General features: G+C 60.5%; 1 protein-coding gene across 1 annotated transcript; it reads left to right on the top strand.

Moving 5' to 3' along the window:
- Positions 1–1,039: 1,039 nt before the first annotated feature.
- EPPK1 (epiplakin 1) lies at positions 1,040–10,134 on the top strand. Its single transcript, XM_008571678.1, has one exon. The coding sequence runs from the start codon at positions 1,040–1,042 to the stop codon at positions 9,782–9,784; it is 8,745 nt and encodes a 2,914-aa protein (XP_008569900.1). The 3' UTR covers positions 9,785–10,134.
- The last annotated feature ends 4,525 nt before the right edge of the window (positions 10,135–14,659 follow it).

Raw genomic sequence — 14,659 nt, 5'->3', positions numbered from 1 at the left:
AGGCAGGGAGAGACACCCTTGCCTGGCCTGTGCACAGCTCCCAGCACGACCAGAGCGCATCTGCTGAATCCGTGGCCCTCCAGCCCCTCGGGGCAGGCTGCGGGTGCAGAGGGACCATAGCCCAGAGGCCACGGTGGTCGGGAGTGGGCTAAGGGGGGACATGGGATAGAGGGCAGCAGAGGAGGACACAGGGCCAGGCTGAGGCAGGAAACTGGGGGGTGAAAGGGCAGGGGTCTCGCTGGAGACTGGGGGGGAGCTGTGCAGTGAGAGTGGGGCTTCAGGAGCCATCAGGAGGGACAGGGGCTAGAGCTCCCGGACTCAGAGACCCAGGCTTCCCTGGAATGGTGGGTCCAAGTGGGGGTGAAATGTTTGAGAGGCCCGTGGATTGGGGGAGGGGGAGAGTACATGGAGGCCACAAGAGCGAAAGGGAGGGTCGGTCCGGGAGATGCGGTGCTGGGCCCAGGGGAGCAGGGATGAGCCCTCAGGCAGTGCCAGGCAGAGGGATGCCCAGGAAGGGTGTGAGCACACAGGTCCCAGCTGCCCTGCACCGGGACCCTAGGGAGGGCACTGGGCTGGGACAGAGGCCAGAGGAAAGTCCTCAGGAGAAAAGGGCATCTGGGCTCACACCATCCCGTTTGCATCTTCCAAGCCCGCTGGGGTGCCCTTCATGCCCTCCGCAGGAGCCCCGCAGGGCTGGGTAGGGCCTGGCCCTGATGGGGATGCTCGTGCCCCGGGAGGGCAGGCTGCACCTGCGGCCTGTACTCCTCCACGTCTTTGAGCAGGTGCGGCCCCTCAGGAAGTGCTCCACCCTCCGTCTGGAGGCGGATCAAGGGACCAGCCAGCCAGGGAAGGACTGAGTCCTCCTCTCCTGACCACCTGGGCCACTTGGGGCCCCTGATTGAGCCTTTCTGTCCCCCACAGAACACGAGTGGACCTTCAGCGAGTTCTGCATGACCTGCTGTGTGTGATGAACAGCCACGTCTGTCCTCTTGACGTCCTGGTCACCAACGGTGCTGAGCAAGCCTGCACCCCCAAAACCATGAAAGCCATGCTCGGAGCCAGCACACCCTCCAGGCCTGAGGCCAAGGCCAGGAGCATTGCTGGGGTGTATGTGGAGGCCTCGGGCCAGACCCAGGGTTTCTACAGTGCCATGAAGCAGGGGCTCTTGCCTTCTGGGCTTGGGCTAGCTCTGCTGGAGGCCCAGGCAGCAACTGGGGGCCTGGTGGACCCTTCCCAGGGCCAACTGCTCCCCGTGTCTGAGGCCCTGAGGCAGGGCCTGGTGGGACTGGAACTGAGGGAGAAGCTGCTGGCTGCCGAGCGTGCAGTCACTGGCTACACTGATCCCTATGGAGGCGGGAAGCTGGCCCTCTTTCAGGCAATCGGGAAGGAGGTTGTGGACAGGGCCCTGGGGTGGAGCTGGCTGGAGGCCCAGCTGGCCACCGGGGGCCTGGTGGACCCCGCCCAGGGCGTGCGAGTGGCCCCCGAGGCAGCCTGCCAACAGGGCCTCCTGGACCAGGAGACATGGCACAGCCTGTTGGAGCTTGAGCCCGGCATGGGCACCCCGGGCTTCCTCGACCCCAACACGCTGGAGCGGCTGTCATACAGTGAGCTGCTGGGCAGGTGTGTGCAGGTCCCCGGCTCAGCGCTGGCCCTGCTGCCCCTGAAGACCACCTTCCACACCCTGAGTGGGGCAGTGAGTGCCACCGAGCTGCTGGAGGCAGGGGTCCTGGATGAGGAGACTGCCAGGGGCCTGCAGGAGGGCAGTCTGACGGTGGCAGAGGTGAGCGCACGCGCTGAGGTGCGGCGCTACCTGGAGGGTACTGGTGGCATGGCCGGGGTCGTTCTGCTGCCTGGAGGCCACAAGAAAAGTTTCTCCCAGGCCGTCACTGAGCACCTGCTCCCGTTGGGCGCCGTGCTCCCACTCCTGGAGGCTCAGGCCGCCACCCGCACCCTGGTGGACCTAGCCACAGGCAGGCGGCTGTGGGTGGACGAGGCAGTCAGGGCGGGCCTAGTTAGCCCAGAGCTCCACCAGCAGCTCCTGGTGGCAGAGCAGGCGGTGACAGGGTACCAGGACCCCTTCAGCAGCTCCCGCATCCCCCTCTTCCAGGCCATGCAGAAGGAGCTGGTGGACAGGCCACTGGCGCTGCGGCTCCTGGACGCCCAGCTGGCCACAGGCGGTCTGGTCTGCCCGGCCCGCAGGCTCCGGTTGCCCCTGGAGGCTGCTCTGTGCTTTGGCTGCCTGGACAAAGAGACACAGCAGTGTCTCTCACAGGTCACTGGCTTCTCTGACCCCAGCACACATGACAGCCTCCACTATGGGCAGCTGCTGTCCCGCTGTGTCACTGACCCAGAGACAGGGCTTGCCTTCGTGCCCCTGTCAGGGGGTCCCCATGCAGAGGAGCCCCAGGGGCCCCTATTCATTGAACACTATACTCAGCAGGCCTTGGGTATGACCATGACCACGGTCTCTATGGGGAAGTTCCAGGGCCGGCCTGTGTCCCTCTGGGAGCTGCTCTTCTCTGAGGAGGTCCCCATGGAGCAGAGGGTGGCGCTAACCCAGCGGCACCAGGAAGGGACCCTCTCGGTGGATGAGTTGGCCACTGAGCTAAAGGCTATCATTGAGCAGGCTGCAGCCACTGCCAGGGTCACCTTTGCGGGGCTGAGGGACACGGTTACACCAGGAGAACTACTGAATGCTGAGATCATTGACCGGGACCTGTACGAGCAGCTGGAGCAGGGGCAGACCACGGCCCAGGATGTGGGCAGCCTGGCCTCGGTGCGGAGGTACCTGCAGGGCACAGGCTGTATTGCCGGCCTGCTGCTGCCCGGCTCCCAGGAGCGGCTCAGCATCTATGAGGCCCGCAGGAAGGGGCTCCTCAGGCCTGGCACGGCCCTCATCCTCCTCGAGGCACAGGCAGCCACTGGCTTCATCATTGACCCAAAAGAAAACAAAAGGTACTCCGTGGAGGAGGCGCTGCGGGCCGGTGTCATTGGGCCTGACATGCATGGGAAGCTGCTGTCAGCCGAGCGCGCCGTCACCGGCTACACCGACCCCTACACCGGGGAGCAGATCTCCCTCTTCCAGGCCATGCAGAAAGACCTCATCGTCCGGGAGCATGGCATCCGCCTGCTGGAGGCCCAGATCGCCACCGGTGGCATCATCGACCCTGTGCACAGCCACCGCCTGCCCGTGGATGTGGCCTACCAGCGCGGCTACTTCGACCAGATGCTGAACTTGATCCTGTTGGACCCCAGCGACGACACCAAAGGCTTCTTTGACCCGAACACGCACGAGAACCTCACCTACCTGCAGCTGCTGGAGCGCTGCGTGCACGACCCCGAGACAGACCTGTACCTCCTGCCGCTCAGCAGCACACAGCCCCAGCTGGTGGACAGCACCACCCGGCAGGCCTTCCAGAACCTGCTGCTGTCCGTGAGGTATGGGCGGTTCCAGGGGCAGAGGGTTTCTGCATGGGAGCTGATCAACTCAGAATACTTGAGTGAAGACCGGCGGCGGCAGCTGCTGCGGAGCTACCGGCTACGCAAAGTCACACTGGAGCAGGTCTCGCAGCTGCTGGAGAAAGAGATGAGGAGGTGGGCGGATGTCACACTGCCTGCGCTGAGGGGCCGGGTCACAGCCTACCAGCTTCTAGAGGCCCACATCATCGACCAGGAGCTCCTGGACCGAGTACTGGCGGGGGTGGTCAGCCCCGAGGCCCTCCTCCACATGGACAGTGTCCGCAGGTACCTGCGTGGCTCAGGAGCAGTGGGCGGCGTGCTGCTACAGCCCTCGAACCAGTGGCTCAGCCTCTATCAGGCCATGAAGCAAAAGCTGCTGGTGCCCGGCGTGGCCCTGGCCCTGCTGGAGGCTCAGGCGGCCACGGGAGCCATTGTGGACCCCTGCAGTCTGGAGACCCTGTCGGTGGATGAGGCTGTGCGCAGGGGTGTGGTGGGGCCAGAGCTGTATGGCAGGTTGAAGTGGGCTGAGGACGCCGTCACTGGCTTCAGAGACCCCTTCTCTGGGAAGCGGGTGTCCCTGTTCCAAGCCATGAAAAAAGGCCTCATCCCTGCAGAGCAGGCCACCCGCCTCCTGGAGGCTCAGGTGGCCACGGGAGGGGTCATTGACCCCATGAGCCACCACCACCTCCCCATGCTGGTGGCCGCCCAGCGTGGCTGCATCGACCAGGAGATGGAGACAGCTTTGTCCAGCAACACCAAGACCTTCCCCACGCCAGATGGCCGGGGGCACACCAGCTATGCCCAGTTTCTGGAGCAGTGTCTCAGGGATGAGGCCTCTGGTCTTCACCTCCTGCCCCTGTCGGAAAGCACTCCTTCTGTCCCCACTGATGAGCAGGTACAAGAGACCCTGCAGGCCATGCCAGGGGCCAAGGATGGCACATCACTGTGGGACCTGCTTGGCTCCTGCCACTTCACTGAGGAGCAGCGGAGGGGCTTCCTGGAGGATGTCCGGGAGGGGAGGACCACCGTGCCTCAGCTGCAGGAGGTGGTGCAGAGGAGGGTGCAGGGGGCAGAGCTCCTGGCTCGGGCCCACATCACAGTGCCTGGCCCGCGGGGTGAAGTCCCTGCTGTCTGGCTGCTGGACATGGGCATCATCACCCACGAGACCCTGGCGGCGCTGGCTCAGGGCACACAGTTGCCCGCCAAGGTTGCTGAGGAGCCCACGGTGAAGGCCTGCCTATGGGGCACGGGCTGTGTGGCTGGCGTGCTGCTGCAGCCCTCAGGAGCCAAAGCCAGCATTGCCCAGGCCGTGAGGGACGGGCTGCTGCCTGCAGGCCTGGGCCAGAGGCTTCTGGAGGCCCAGGTGGCATCTGGCTCCCTTGTTGACCCTCTGACCGGCCAGAGACTGTCGGTGGAGGGCGCAGTCAGGGCTGGCCTGGTAGGCAGGGAGCTGAGCGAGCAGCTGAGGCAGGCAGAGAGGGCCGTGGCTGGGTGCACAGACCCCTACTCAGGGAGCTCCCTCTCACTGTGGCAGGCCATGGAGAAGGGGCTGGTGCCCCAGAGCGAAGGCTTCCCCCTCCTGCAGGTGCAGCTGGCCACGGGGGGTGTGGTGGAACCTGCCCATGGGCTGCACCTGCCCCAGGCAGTGGCCTGCAGGCTTGGGCTCCTGGACGAGCGGACAGGCCAGGCACTGACTGAGATACACGAGGACAACAAGTTCTTCTTTGACCCCAACTCACGGGACAAGGTGACATACCAGCAGCTCAAGGAGCTCTGTGTGCTGGATGCTGACACCGGCCTGTGGCTACTGCCTATTCCCCAGGACTCTGCACCAAAGGTGGATGACCACACCATGGTGGCACTCAGGGCCATGAAGGTGCCCGTCAGTATGGGGCGGTTTCAAGGGCACAGTGTGTCACTCTGGGACCTGCTACACTCCGAGTATGTCAGTGCCAACAAGCGGCGGGAGCTGGTTGCACTCTGTCAGTCAGGAAGGGCCACTGCCCTGCGGCAAGTGGTCACTGTGGTCACCGCCCTGGTGGAGGCTGCAGAGAGGCAGCCCCCGCAAGCCACCTTCAGAGGGCTTCGGAAGCAGGTGTCAGCCAGGGACTTGTTCAGGTCCCAGCTTATTGACAAGAAGACACTGGACGAGCTCAATCAGGGGAAGAGGACTGTGCAAGAGGTGACAGAGGTGGACAGCGTGAAGCGGGCCCTGGAAGGAGGCAACTTCATTGCTGGGGTCCTCATCCAGGACACCAAGGAGAGGATGAGTATCCCAGAGGCCCTGAAAAGGCACATGCTGCGGCCTGGCACCGCCCTGGTGCTGCTGGAGGCGCAGGCGGCCACTGGCTTCATCATCGATCCTGTAGAGAACCAGAAGATGACGGTGGAGCAGGCATTTGAGGCAGGCATGTTCGGCAAGGAAACCTACACGAAGCTGCTGTCGGCCGAGCGCGCCGTCACGGGCTACACCGACCCCTACACTGGGGAGCAGATCTCCCTCTTCCAGGCCATGCAGCGGGACCTCATCGTCCGGGACCACGGCATCCGCCTGCTGGAGGCCCAGATCGCCACCGGCGGCATCATCGACCCTGTGCACAGCCATCGCCTTCCTGTGGACGTGGCCTACCAGCGCGGCTACTTCGACGAGGACATGAACCGCGTGCTGGCGGACCCCAGCGACGACACCAAGGGCTTCTTTGACCCCAACACACACGAGAACCTCACCTACCTGCAGCTGCTGGAGCGCTGTGTGCGTGACCCAGAGACAGGCCTGTACATGCTACAAATTGTAAAGAAAGGAGAAACCTACCGGTACATTGACGAGGCCACAAGACAAGTGCTGAGGTCCAGAACTGTGAAACTGCACATGGGGAGGTTTGCCAATCGGACGGTCTCCCTGTGGGACCTGCTGTCCTCTGAGTACTTCACGCAGGAAAGGATGCAAGAACTCATCTGGGAGTTCAGAGCCCAGAACTTGGACCTGGAGAAGTTGTTGGAGAACATCACCATGACAATTGAAGACACAGAAAAGCGGAGCCAAGTCATTACGGTGCCGGCCATCAGGGGGAACGTGACAGCTGCAGAGTTATTCAACTCCGGAGTCATCGACAGAAAGACTCTCGATGCACTTCACAGGAGCCAGAGTGGCGGGAAGGACCTCAGCCAGCTGGAGCGTGTCAAGACCTACCTGGAAGGCAGCGGCTGCATCGCAGGGGTGACTGTGCCATCCACCCAGGAGGTCATGAGCTGCGCTGAGGCTGGCAGGAAGGGGCTCATACCTGCAGTGTTCATGGCTCAGCTTCTGGAGGCACAGGCGGCCACTGGGTTCCTGCTGGACCCCCACACACACCAGAGGCTCTCTGTGGAAGAGGCCTTGGCTGCTGGCCTGGTGGGCAAAGATTTACAGGAGAGCCTCCTGAATGCTGAGAAGGCCGCCAAGGGCTACACGGACCCAGCCACGGGAGACACGATTCCACTATTCCAGGCCATGAAAAAGAAGTTGATTGACAGGGAAGCAGCACTGAGACTGCTGGAGGTGCAGGTGGCCACAGGCGGGGTCATCGACCCACTTCACCACCACCGGCTCCCACTGGACACAGCCTACAAGCGAGGCTGTCTGCACGAGGACACATACATGCTCGTTGCTGATCAGAAGCACATGAAGAAAAGGTTTGTGGATCCCAACACACAAGAGAAGGTCACATACCATCAGCTATGGGACAGGTGCCAGCGGGAGGAGAAGACGGGCTGGGCCCTGTTCCCTGTGGTCAAGGACACAAAGGACTCCACGTACATTGATGAGGTGACCAAGAGGGCGCTGGAGGCAGAGCAGGTGGAAATAATGGTAGGAAGGTACCGAGGCCAGAAGCGATCAGTGTGGGAGCTGCTGAACTCGGAATATGTGACTGAGGAGAAGAAACTAGAATTGGTGAGGACATACAAAAGAGACACTGCCTCTGCACTGGAAAAGGTAGTAGAAGTTATTTTTAAAATGATTCAAGAGCAAGAAAAGACACGTAAACAATTATGGTTCAGAGGGATTAGAAGACAAATCACAGCGCCGGAGCTCCTGGGCTCAGCCGTTATCACAAGGGAAATGCTGGAGAAACTAGAGAGAGGCAGCTGCACAGTGCAGCACATAGAAGAAAATGAAGCTGTAAAAAGGTACCTGCAGGGAACCGGCTGTATCGCGGGTGTCCTGGTGCCCACCAAGGACGCTCCCAGCCACCAGGAGAAGATGAGCATCTACCAGGCCATGTGGAAGGGCCTGCTGCGGCCCGGCACGGCCCTGGTGCTGCTGGAGGCACAGGCGGCCACCGGCTTCATCATCGACCCCACAGGCAACCGCAGACTGTCCGTGGACGAGGCCGTGGCCGCGGGCGTGGTGGGCGGCGAGCTGCAGGAGAAGCTGCTGTCGGCCGAGCGCGCCGTCACGGGCTACACCGACCCCTACACTGGGGAGCAGATCTCCCTCTTCCAGGCCATGCAGCGGGACCTCATCGTCCGGGACCACGGCATCCGCCTGCTGGAGGCCCAGATCGCCACCGGCGGCGTCATCGACCCCGTGCACAGCCACCGCGTGCCCGTGGACGTGGCCTACCAGCGCGGCTACTTTGACGAGGAGATGAACCGCGTGCTGGCGGACCCCAGCGACGACACCAAGGGTTTCTTTGACCCCAACACACACGAGAACCTCACCTACCTGCAGCTGCTGCGCCGCTGCGTGCGTGACCCGGACTCCGGGCTCTACATGCTGCAGCTGGCGGGCAGGGACTCCGCCGTGCACCAGATGAGCCAGGAGCTGCGCGGCACCCTGCGTGACTTCCACGTGTCGCCCGGCTCGGGCGCCCTCCAGGGCCACAGTGTCTCCGTGTGGGAGCTCCTCTTCTACCGCGAGGTGTCCGAGAGTCTGCGCCAGGACCTGCTGCGCAGGTACCAGGCCGGCACGCTGAGTGTGCAGCAGATGGCTGCCACCCTCACCTCGCAGCTGGCCCGGGCCGAGGACGGGGACCCGCACCCTGACCCTCAGGGTGCCCTGCGTGCAGCCACCATGGAGGTCAGGGTGGGCCGCTTCCAGGGGCCCGCAGTGCCCGTGTGGGATGTGCTGGTGTCCAGCTACATAAGGGGGGACACCCGGGAGGAGCTGCTGGCCCAGTTTGGCTCAGGGACGCTGGCCCTGCCCGCCCTGACCCGCAGGCTCACCACCATCATCGAAGAGGCTGAGGAGGCCCACGGGGCCCAGCCCGGGCTCAGGGATGCCTCGCACGGCCAGCAGGAGCCAGGGCCACCCGGGCAAGGAGATGGAGGCTCGGGCCCCTCTGCAAGTGATGCCGAGGACCAGGCCAATGTCCGTGGGCAGGAGGAAGCCCTGCGTGCGGCCACCATGGAGGTGCACTCCGGCCAGTTCCAGGGGCAGCCGGTCTCCGTGTGGGACGTCCTCTTCTCCTCGTACCTGAGCAAGTCCCACCGGAATGAGCTCCTGGCTCGGCACGCAGCCGGCACCCTGGGCCTGCCCGACCTGGTCACCATCCTCACCCAGGTCATCGAGGAGACCGAGGAGCGGCTCAGGAAGGTGTCTTTCCGGGGCCTGCGGCGCCAGGTGTCCGCCTCTGAGCTGTGCACGTCGGGCATCCTGGGCCCCGAGACCCTGCGGGACCTGGCCCAGGGCACTAAGACCCTGCAGGAGGTGACGGAGATGGACTCGGTCAAGCGCTACCTGCAGGGGACCGGCTGTATCGCGGGCGTCCTGGTGCCCGGCAAAGACACGCCTGGCCACCAGGAGAAGATGAGCATCTACCAGGCCATGCGGAAGGGCCTGCTGCGGCCCGGCACGGCCATGGTGCTGCTGGAGGCGCAGGCGGCCACCGGCTTCGTCATCGAACCCGCAGGCAACCGCAGACTGTCCGTGGACGAGGCCGTGGCCGCGGGCGTGGTGGGCGGCGAGCTGCAGGAGAAGCTGCTGTCGGCCGAGCGCGCCGTCACGGGCTACACCGACCCCTACACTGGGGAGCAGATCTCCCTCTTCCAGGCCATGCAGCGGGACCTCATCGTCCGGGACCACGGCATCCGCCTGCTGGAGGCCCAGATCGCCACCGGCGGCGTCATCGACCCCGTGCACAGTCACCGCGTGCCCGTGGACGTGGCCTACCAGCGCGGCTACTTTGACGAGGAGATGAACCGCGTGCTGGCGGACCCCAGCGACGACACCAAGGGTTTCTTCGACCCCAACACGCACGAGAACCTCACCTACCTGCAGCTGCTGCAGAGGGCCACTCCTGATCCTGAGACCGGGCTGTTATTTCTCTCTGTCTCCAGGGGGTGAATGGGTGTTTTCACTCTGTTATTTTGTCAGCTTCTGCTGAGTGTGTGACTTCGCTGTCCTCATCTTCTCTTCCGCTCTGTAGCTGCACTGTTGTACAGAGCACTCATGGTTCGTATGTTGAATGTCGTGTTGCTGGTTTCTGTGGTCCTGCTTGTGGTGTTTCTCTTCCTTTCCCGAATGCACTTTTTTTCCTTTTTCCTGCTCTGGGTGTGCACTGTCGCTCCCTCATTTGTGACTTTTCAGTATTTTTTTACTCATGCATGTTTGCCTGTGAGCATTCCGGATTCACCCTCTACGTTTAGAATGATGTGAACTTTCTTTGGGGCCCTGGGGAAACATACCGCAGTGCCCATGTGACCTTGTTTTCCAGTTTATTCAATGTGTTTCTACCAATTGTGAAATGATTTTTATATTTGTTGTCGAGCTTATTTGCCAGCAGCCCATGGCTTCAGTTAAGTGCTCTGGTTCAGTTTGGGGGCTCTCCATCTCCTGCTGTGCTGGCCGTGACACTTGATCCCCTGGCTGCAGCCCACCTTACAGGTGCAGCCCCTGAGGGCTGGCTAACCAGCTTCATGCCCACCTCACAGTCGTGAGACTCAATCCGTCGATAGAGCAGGAAACGCTACCCAGTAAACTCACCACCGTTCCACATTGTGACTTCCCTCCCCCATCCAGCTGCGACTGTTAGCTTTTCAGAGTCCTCCAGGAGTAGCTTTTGTATTCTGCCCAGAGAGTTTCCCAGGAAAGATGGGCTGCAGTGGCCTTATTCCATTGGGCCAGTCCCAGGAGTCTCAGGAATTGCTATTCTGATTTTACAGGTGAAGAACGTGAATCCTGGGGAGGCGGACATGCGCAGGTCCCATGGCGGGTGGGAACTCATGAGCACCCAGCTCCAAACTGCATTGTCACTCACCCAGCTTGTGCCAGCCACAGAGACGCCACCGGCTGCACATAGTGCGCCAGGCCAAGCCATGCTGCATTGGGGGCGAAGCGTTTCTCATGACCCCAGTGAGGGGCAGCGACATGGCCGGGCAGTGCGTGCTCCCTGCCCACCTCCACGGCTTGTTTTGCAGTGGGGTCTGTGTTGCCTGCAGCCAGTCAGCGGCTGGGAAGCAGCCTGCGAGGCATCCGGGAGTGCCCACGGGAACATGCACAGGCGTCGGCTTCCTGCCATGAATCTGAGATGGGAGGTGTGGAGAGCCTGCCGGCAGGCCAGGAAAGCCACAGCCGCAAAAGAGAGCAGGGCCAGCGCGCGCCAGGAGCGGGTGCCTGCTCACCCCACCGGCAGGTGTCTCACCAGCTGGCACCGGCAGGGAAGCAAGGGCATCAGGCCTGCCCCTCAGGTGCTTTCTTCAGTCTCCACACTCTTTCCCCTCACTGTCCCAAGTTTAAACCGAGACAAATGTGGAGACGCCTGGGATCCCTTGACAAAGTTCCTCACCAATCTGTCGGTACCTGAGCTCAAAAACCAAAGGATGCTGTATAAAGGGGAGGATTACAGGCTCTAGGATTAAAGTCTTGCATTCAAATCTCAGTGCTACGCCTTCCTAAGTGCATACTGTGGCAAGTTACTTCCTGTCGCCGTGCCTCAGCCTGCTTTTCTGTAGAATGGGCACAATGACAGCAGCTAACTCATGCGTGGCTGTGAGTACAAATGAAATTATGCACAGCGAGCATCCTGGATGTATTTGAAATGTCCACAATGATGACAGAAAGGGAGTAGCAGGGTGTTGGTTTATGTCGTTTTAAACATTCACGTGGCTTTTCTCTATCTGAGTGTGAGATTTTCTCCCTAGTCAGCCCAAAGCATCCTTCTAGCTAAAAGAAAATTCGGATTGTTATAGAAAGAATTCTTTTTTAAAAAGCTAGTTAAGGGCCGGCCCGGTGGCGCACTCGGTAGAGCGCGGCGCTTGGGAGCGCGGTGGCACTCCCGCCAAGGGTTCGGATCCCATATAGAGACCGGTCCGCTCACTGGTTGAGCGTGGTGCGGGCGTGACACCGAGGGTTGCGATCCCGTTACCAGTCACGAAAAAAGACAAAAAGGAAAAAAAAAAGCTAGTTAATATTCACGTTTTTATGTTCAAAGCAGATTTCGCAGTGAGACGCTGGGTGCGAAGGGCAGCTCTGCCGGGGCTCTGGCTCCCTTTGGCTGCCGCAGCCAGCTGAGACTCTCCTCTGCCTCTCACTCACTCCTGTCCTGGGGGACAGCGACAAGAAGCAGAGATGGAAGAGCTCAGACTCCTGAGTTTGCTTGTCCATAACCCCACTCAAGGGCTGGTAGGGGGTTGTTTCAAAAATACCCTGGCAGGTAGGGGACATTGGGGGCGGGGCATGTGTGCATCCATAGCAGCGGCCTCACGTGGTTGAGAGAGCAGCTGTACTATCAGGCCAGGTGAGCCCCTCCAGGCTCCCAGGTAACGTGGAAGCTGAGATAGTAGGTCACCTGCCACAGGGCCTTCAGTGGGGCCAGGTGACCTCAGCAGACACAGGTAAATGATAGCCCCCAGCAGGGCAAAGACTCTGAGAGTCAGGAAGCACCTGAGCCACCCCCAGCCTGGGGGAACAGCCTCGAGTCACATCTACAACCAGCTTCAGCCCCAGTGGCCACTGGACACAACACTGCACTCTGGTCGAGAGGCAACTGGTGCTTCTGGGACTTTAGACCAATGGGGGCCACTGAAAGTGGGAAACTTAAAAGACCCTCCCACTTTAAGAAAGGTCCCGAGGAACCATGATGGCAGGGTAAACGATCCCCCCCGCACAGACTTGCAGACTGGGGCGGTCTGTAGAGCCTAAAGCCTTGAGTTTGGGCTAAGGCAGCTCCAGACCAGTGACACCCCAGACCTTGTTACGAGCAGACAAAACCCTCTGGAAGAAGACTCATCACGTGGTGCCTTCAGTTTATACCTATAAATGCTTCTCAGAATCATGTCCAGTACACAAAGAAACCAGAGCACACCAGGAGCAAAGACTCCAGGAGCAAGAATCCACGAAAACAGCAGAACGAGCAACAGAAACAATCCCACAAAGACCATAAGTGGTCCTGGCCACCATGTTCAACAAGTCAAGCCTGAGAATGTCACCAGACCACTGGAAACTATAAAAGGAGACAGATGGCAGCCGTTAGCTGGTTAGAGCAGAGAGTTGTAACACCAAGGTCAAGGGTTCAGATGCCCACACCAGCCAGCAGCCAAAAAATAAATAAAATAAAGAACTCAATGGGCAGGTTTAACTAGCAGCTCAGAACAGCAAGGGAGGAGGCGAGCCAGGAGACGGTGGCAGGCATGGGGAGAGTGTGGAGCAAAGAGACAAAGCTGGGAGGGCAGGAGAGAAGGTACAAGGCAAACTGGACAGTAGGACGGTCCTGCATACACCTCCAGGAGTCCTCAGAGGAGGAGAGACAGAGAATGGGGCAGACGAAACATCGGAAAGGATAATGGCTTAGAATTTTCCACCTCTGACCAGACATTAATGTCCAGATTCAAGAAGTCCCCAAATCCCTAGCCATGTCATAGTGAAACTGCAGCCATCCACAGGCCAAGAGAAGGTCTTAAGGGCAGCCAGAGAGGAAAGTCAGCTTGCCTGAGAGGAGCCAGAGGTGGGCTGACAGTTCACCTCCCCAAAGCGGCATCAGAGCAAGACCGGAGGAAGTTCCACGAGGAGCCCCACGGTCACAAGGCCATAAGAGCCCCTCCCGCACATTCAGATGTGGACTCTGGAAAGGCACGTGGTGGAAGACTACGCCGTTGAGGAAGCCTGGCCCTGCACCTGGAGGCCCTGTGCATCACCTTACAAGGCCTGCCTTTATCATTTCAAGGAACTGACCAAACCTAGCTTTTGTCCCTGGTGCTCCTTCAACCTGGGAGTTGGGACTGCCTGGCTTTCTCCCACCCCAGTGTTCCTGGCACCTAGGACACCAGTCCTGAGCCCCGAGAGCACCTGCCAGTAGGAAAGAAATGGGCAAGAATTCAGAAAGCAGGTCACCTGTATGCCCCACAGGAGGGAGAGGCTCAGAAAGCCCCAAGGGCACACGTGTGGAGCCGTGGCGGGTGGCCAAGGTGGGGAGGGAGGAGGTGGTGCATAGCACACCCACTGTTGGCACTGTGTGCTGCTGCTGGGGATGGGCTGTCCAGAGGGCTGGCGATAGCTCCTGAGAAAGGATGTCCCAAAGGATGTCTAACAATAAAGTGTGGCAGAATCTAGGTGGGGCCAGCCGTGGCTCACTCGGGAGAGTGTGGTGCTGATAACACCAAGGCCACGGGTTCGGATCCCATATAGGGATGGCCGGTTTGCTCACTGGGTGAGCGTGGTGCTGACAACACCAAGTCAAGGGTTAAGATCCCCTTACCAGTCATCTTAAAAAAAAAAAAAAAAAAAGAATCTAGGGATGGACAGGAACAGAGGCAGGGGTGGGAGGGTGGTGCTGATCCTGGAACACAGGCCAAGCAGGGTCAGAGAGGACACACCCTAGCCGCCCCCTCTGAGCTGGCGGGTCAGTTGGACCTACTCAGGTTGTGGGGACAAGTGGCTGAGAACCACAGGTGCAGCCTGGCCTGCATGTAAGCATTGTAATTGCTGTCACTGGAAGGCACAATTGGCACTTGTGTGAGTCTCAGAGCTGCTGTAATAAAGCACCATCAATGGGGTGGCTGTCTTAGTCCATGCTGTGTTGCTGTAACAGAATACCTGAGACTGGGTAATTTACAAAGAACAGAGGTTTATGTGGCTCATGATTCTGGGACAGCTGCATCTGGCACAGGCCTCAGGCTGCTTCTACTCGTGGCGGAAGGCGTCAGGCAGCCAGCGGGTACAAGCAGATCACATGGCGAGAGGACGCAAGGGCTGGGGGGCAGGGGGTAGATGCCAGGGGATTTT

The sequence above is a fragment of the Galeopterus variegatus genome, unplaced genomic scaffold (assembly GCF_000696425.1).
Source record: "Galeopterus variegatus unplaced genomic scaffold, G_variegatus-3.0.2 Scaffold711, whole genome shotgun sequence".
Classification (NCBI taxonomy): Eukaryota; Metazoa; Chordata; class Mammalia; order Dermoptera; family Cynocephalidae; genus Galeopterus; species Galeopterus variegatus.
This window is presented reverse-complemented; position numbering and strand designations above follow the sequence as displayed.

Excerpts from the sequence above, each read along its gene's own strand:
- EPPK1 (XM_008571678.1), top strand. The coding sequence starts at position 1,040 with ATGAAAGCCATGCTCGGAGCCAGCACACCCTCCAGGCCTGAGGCCAAG.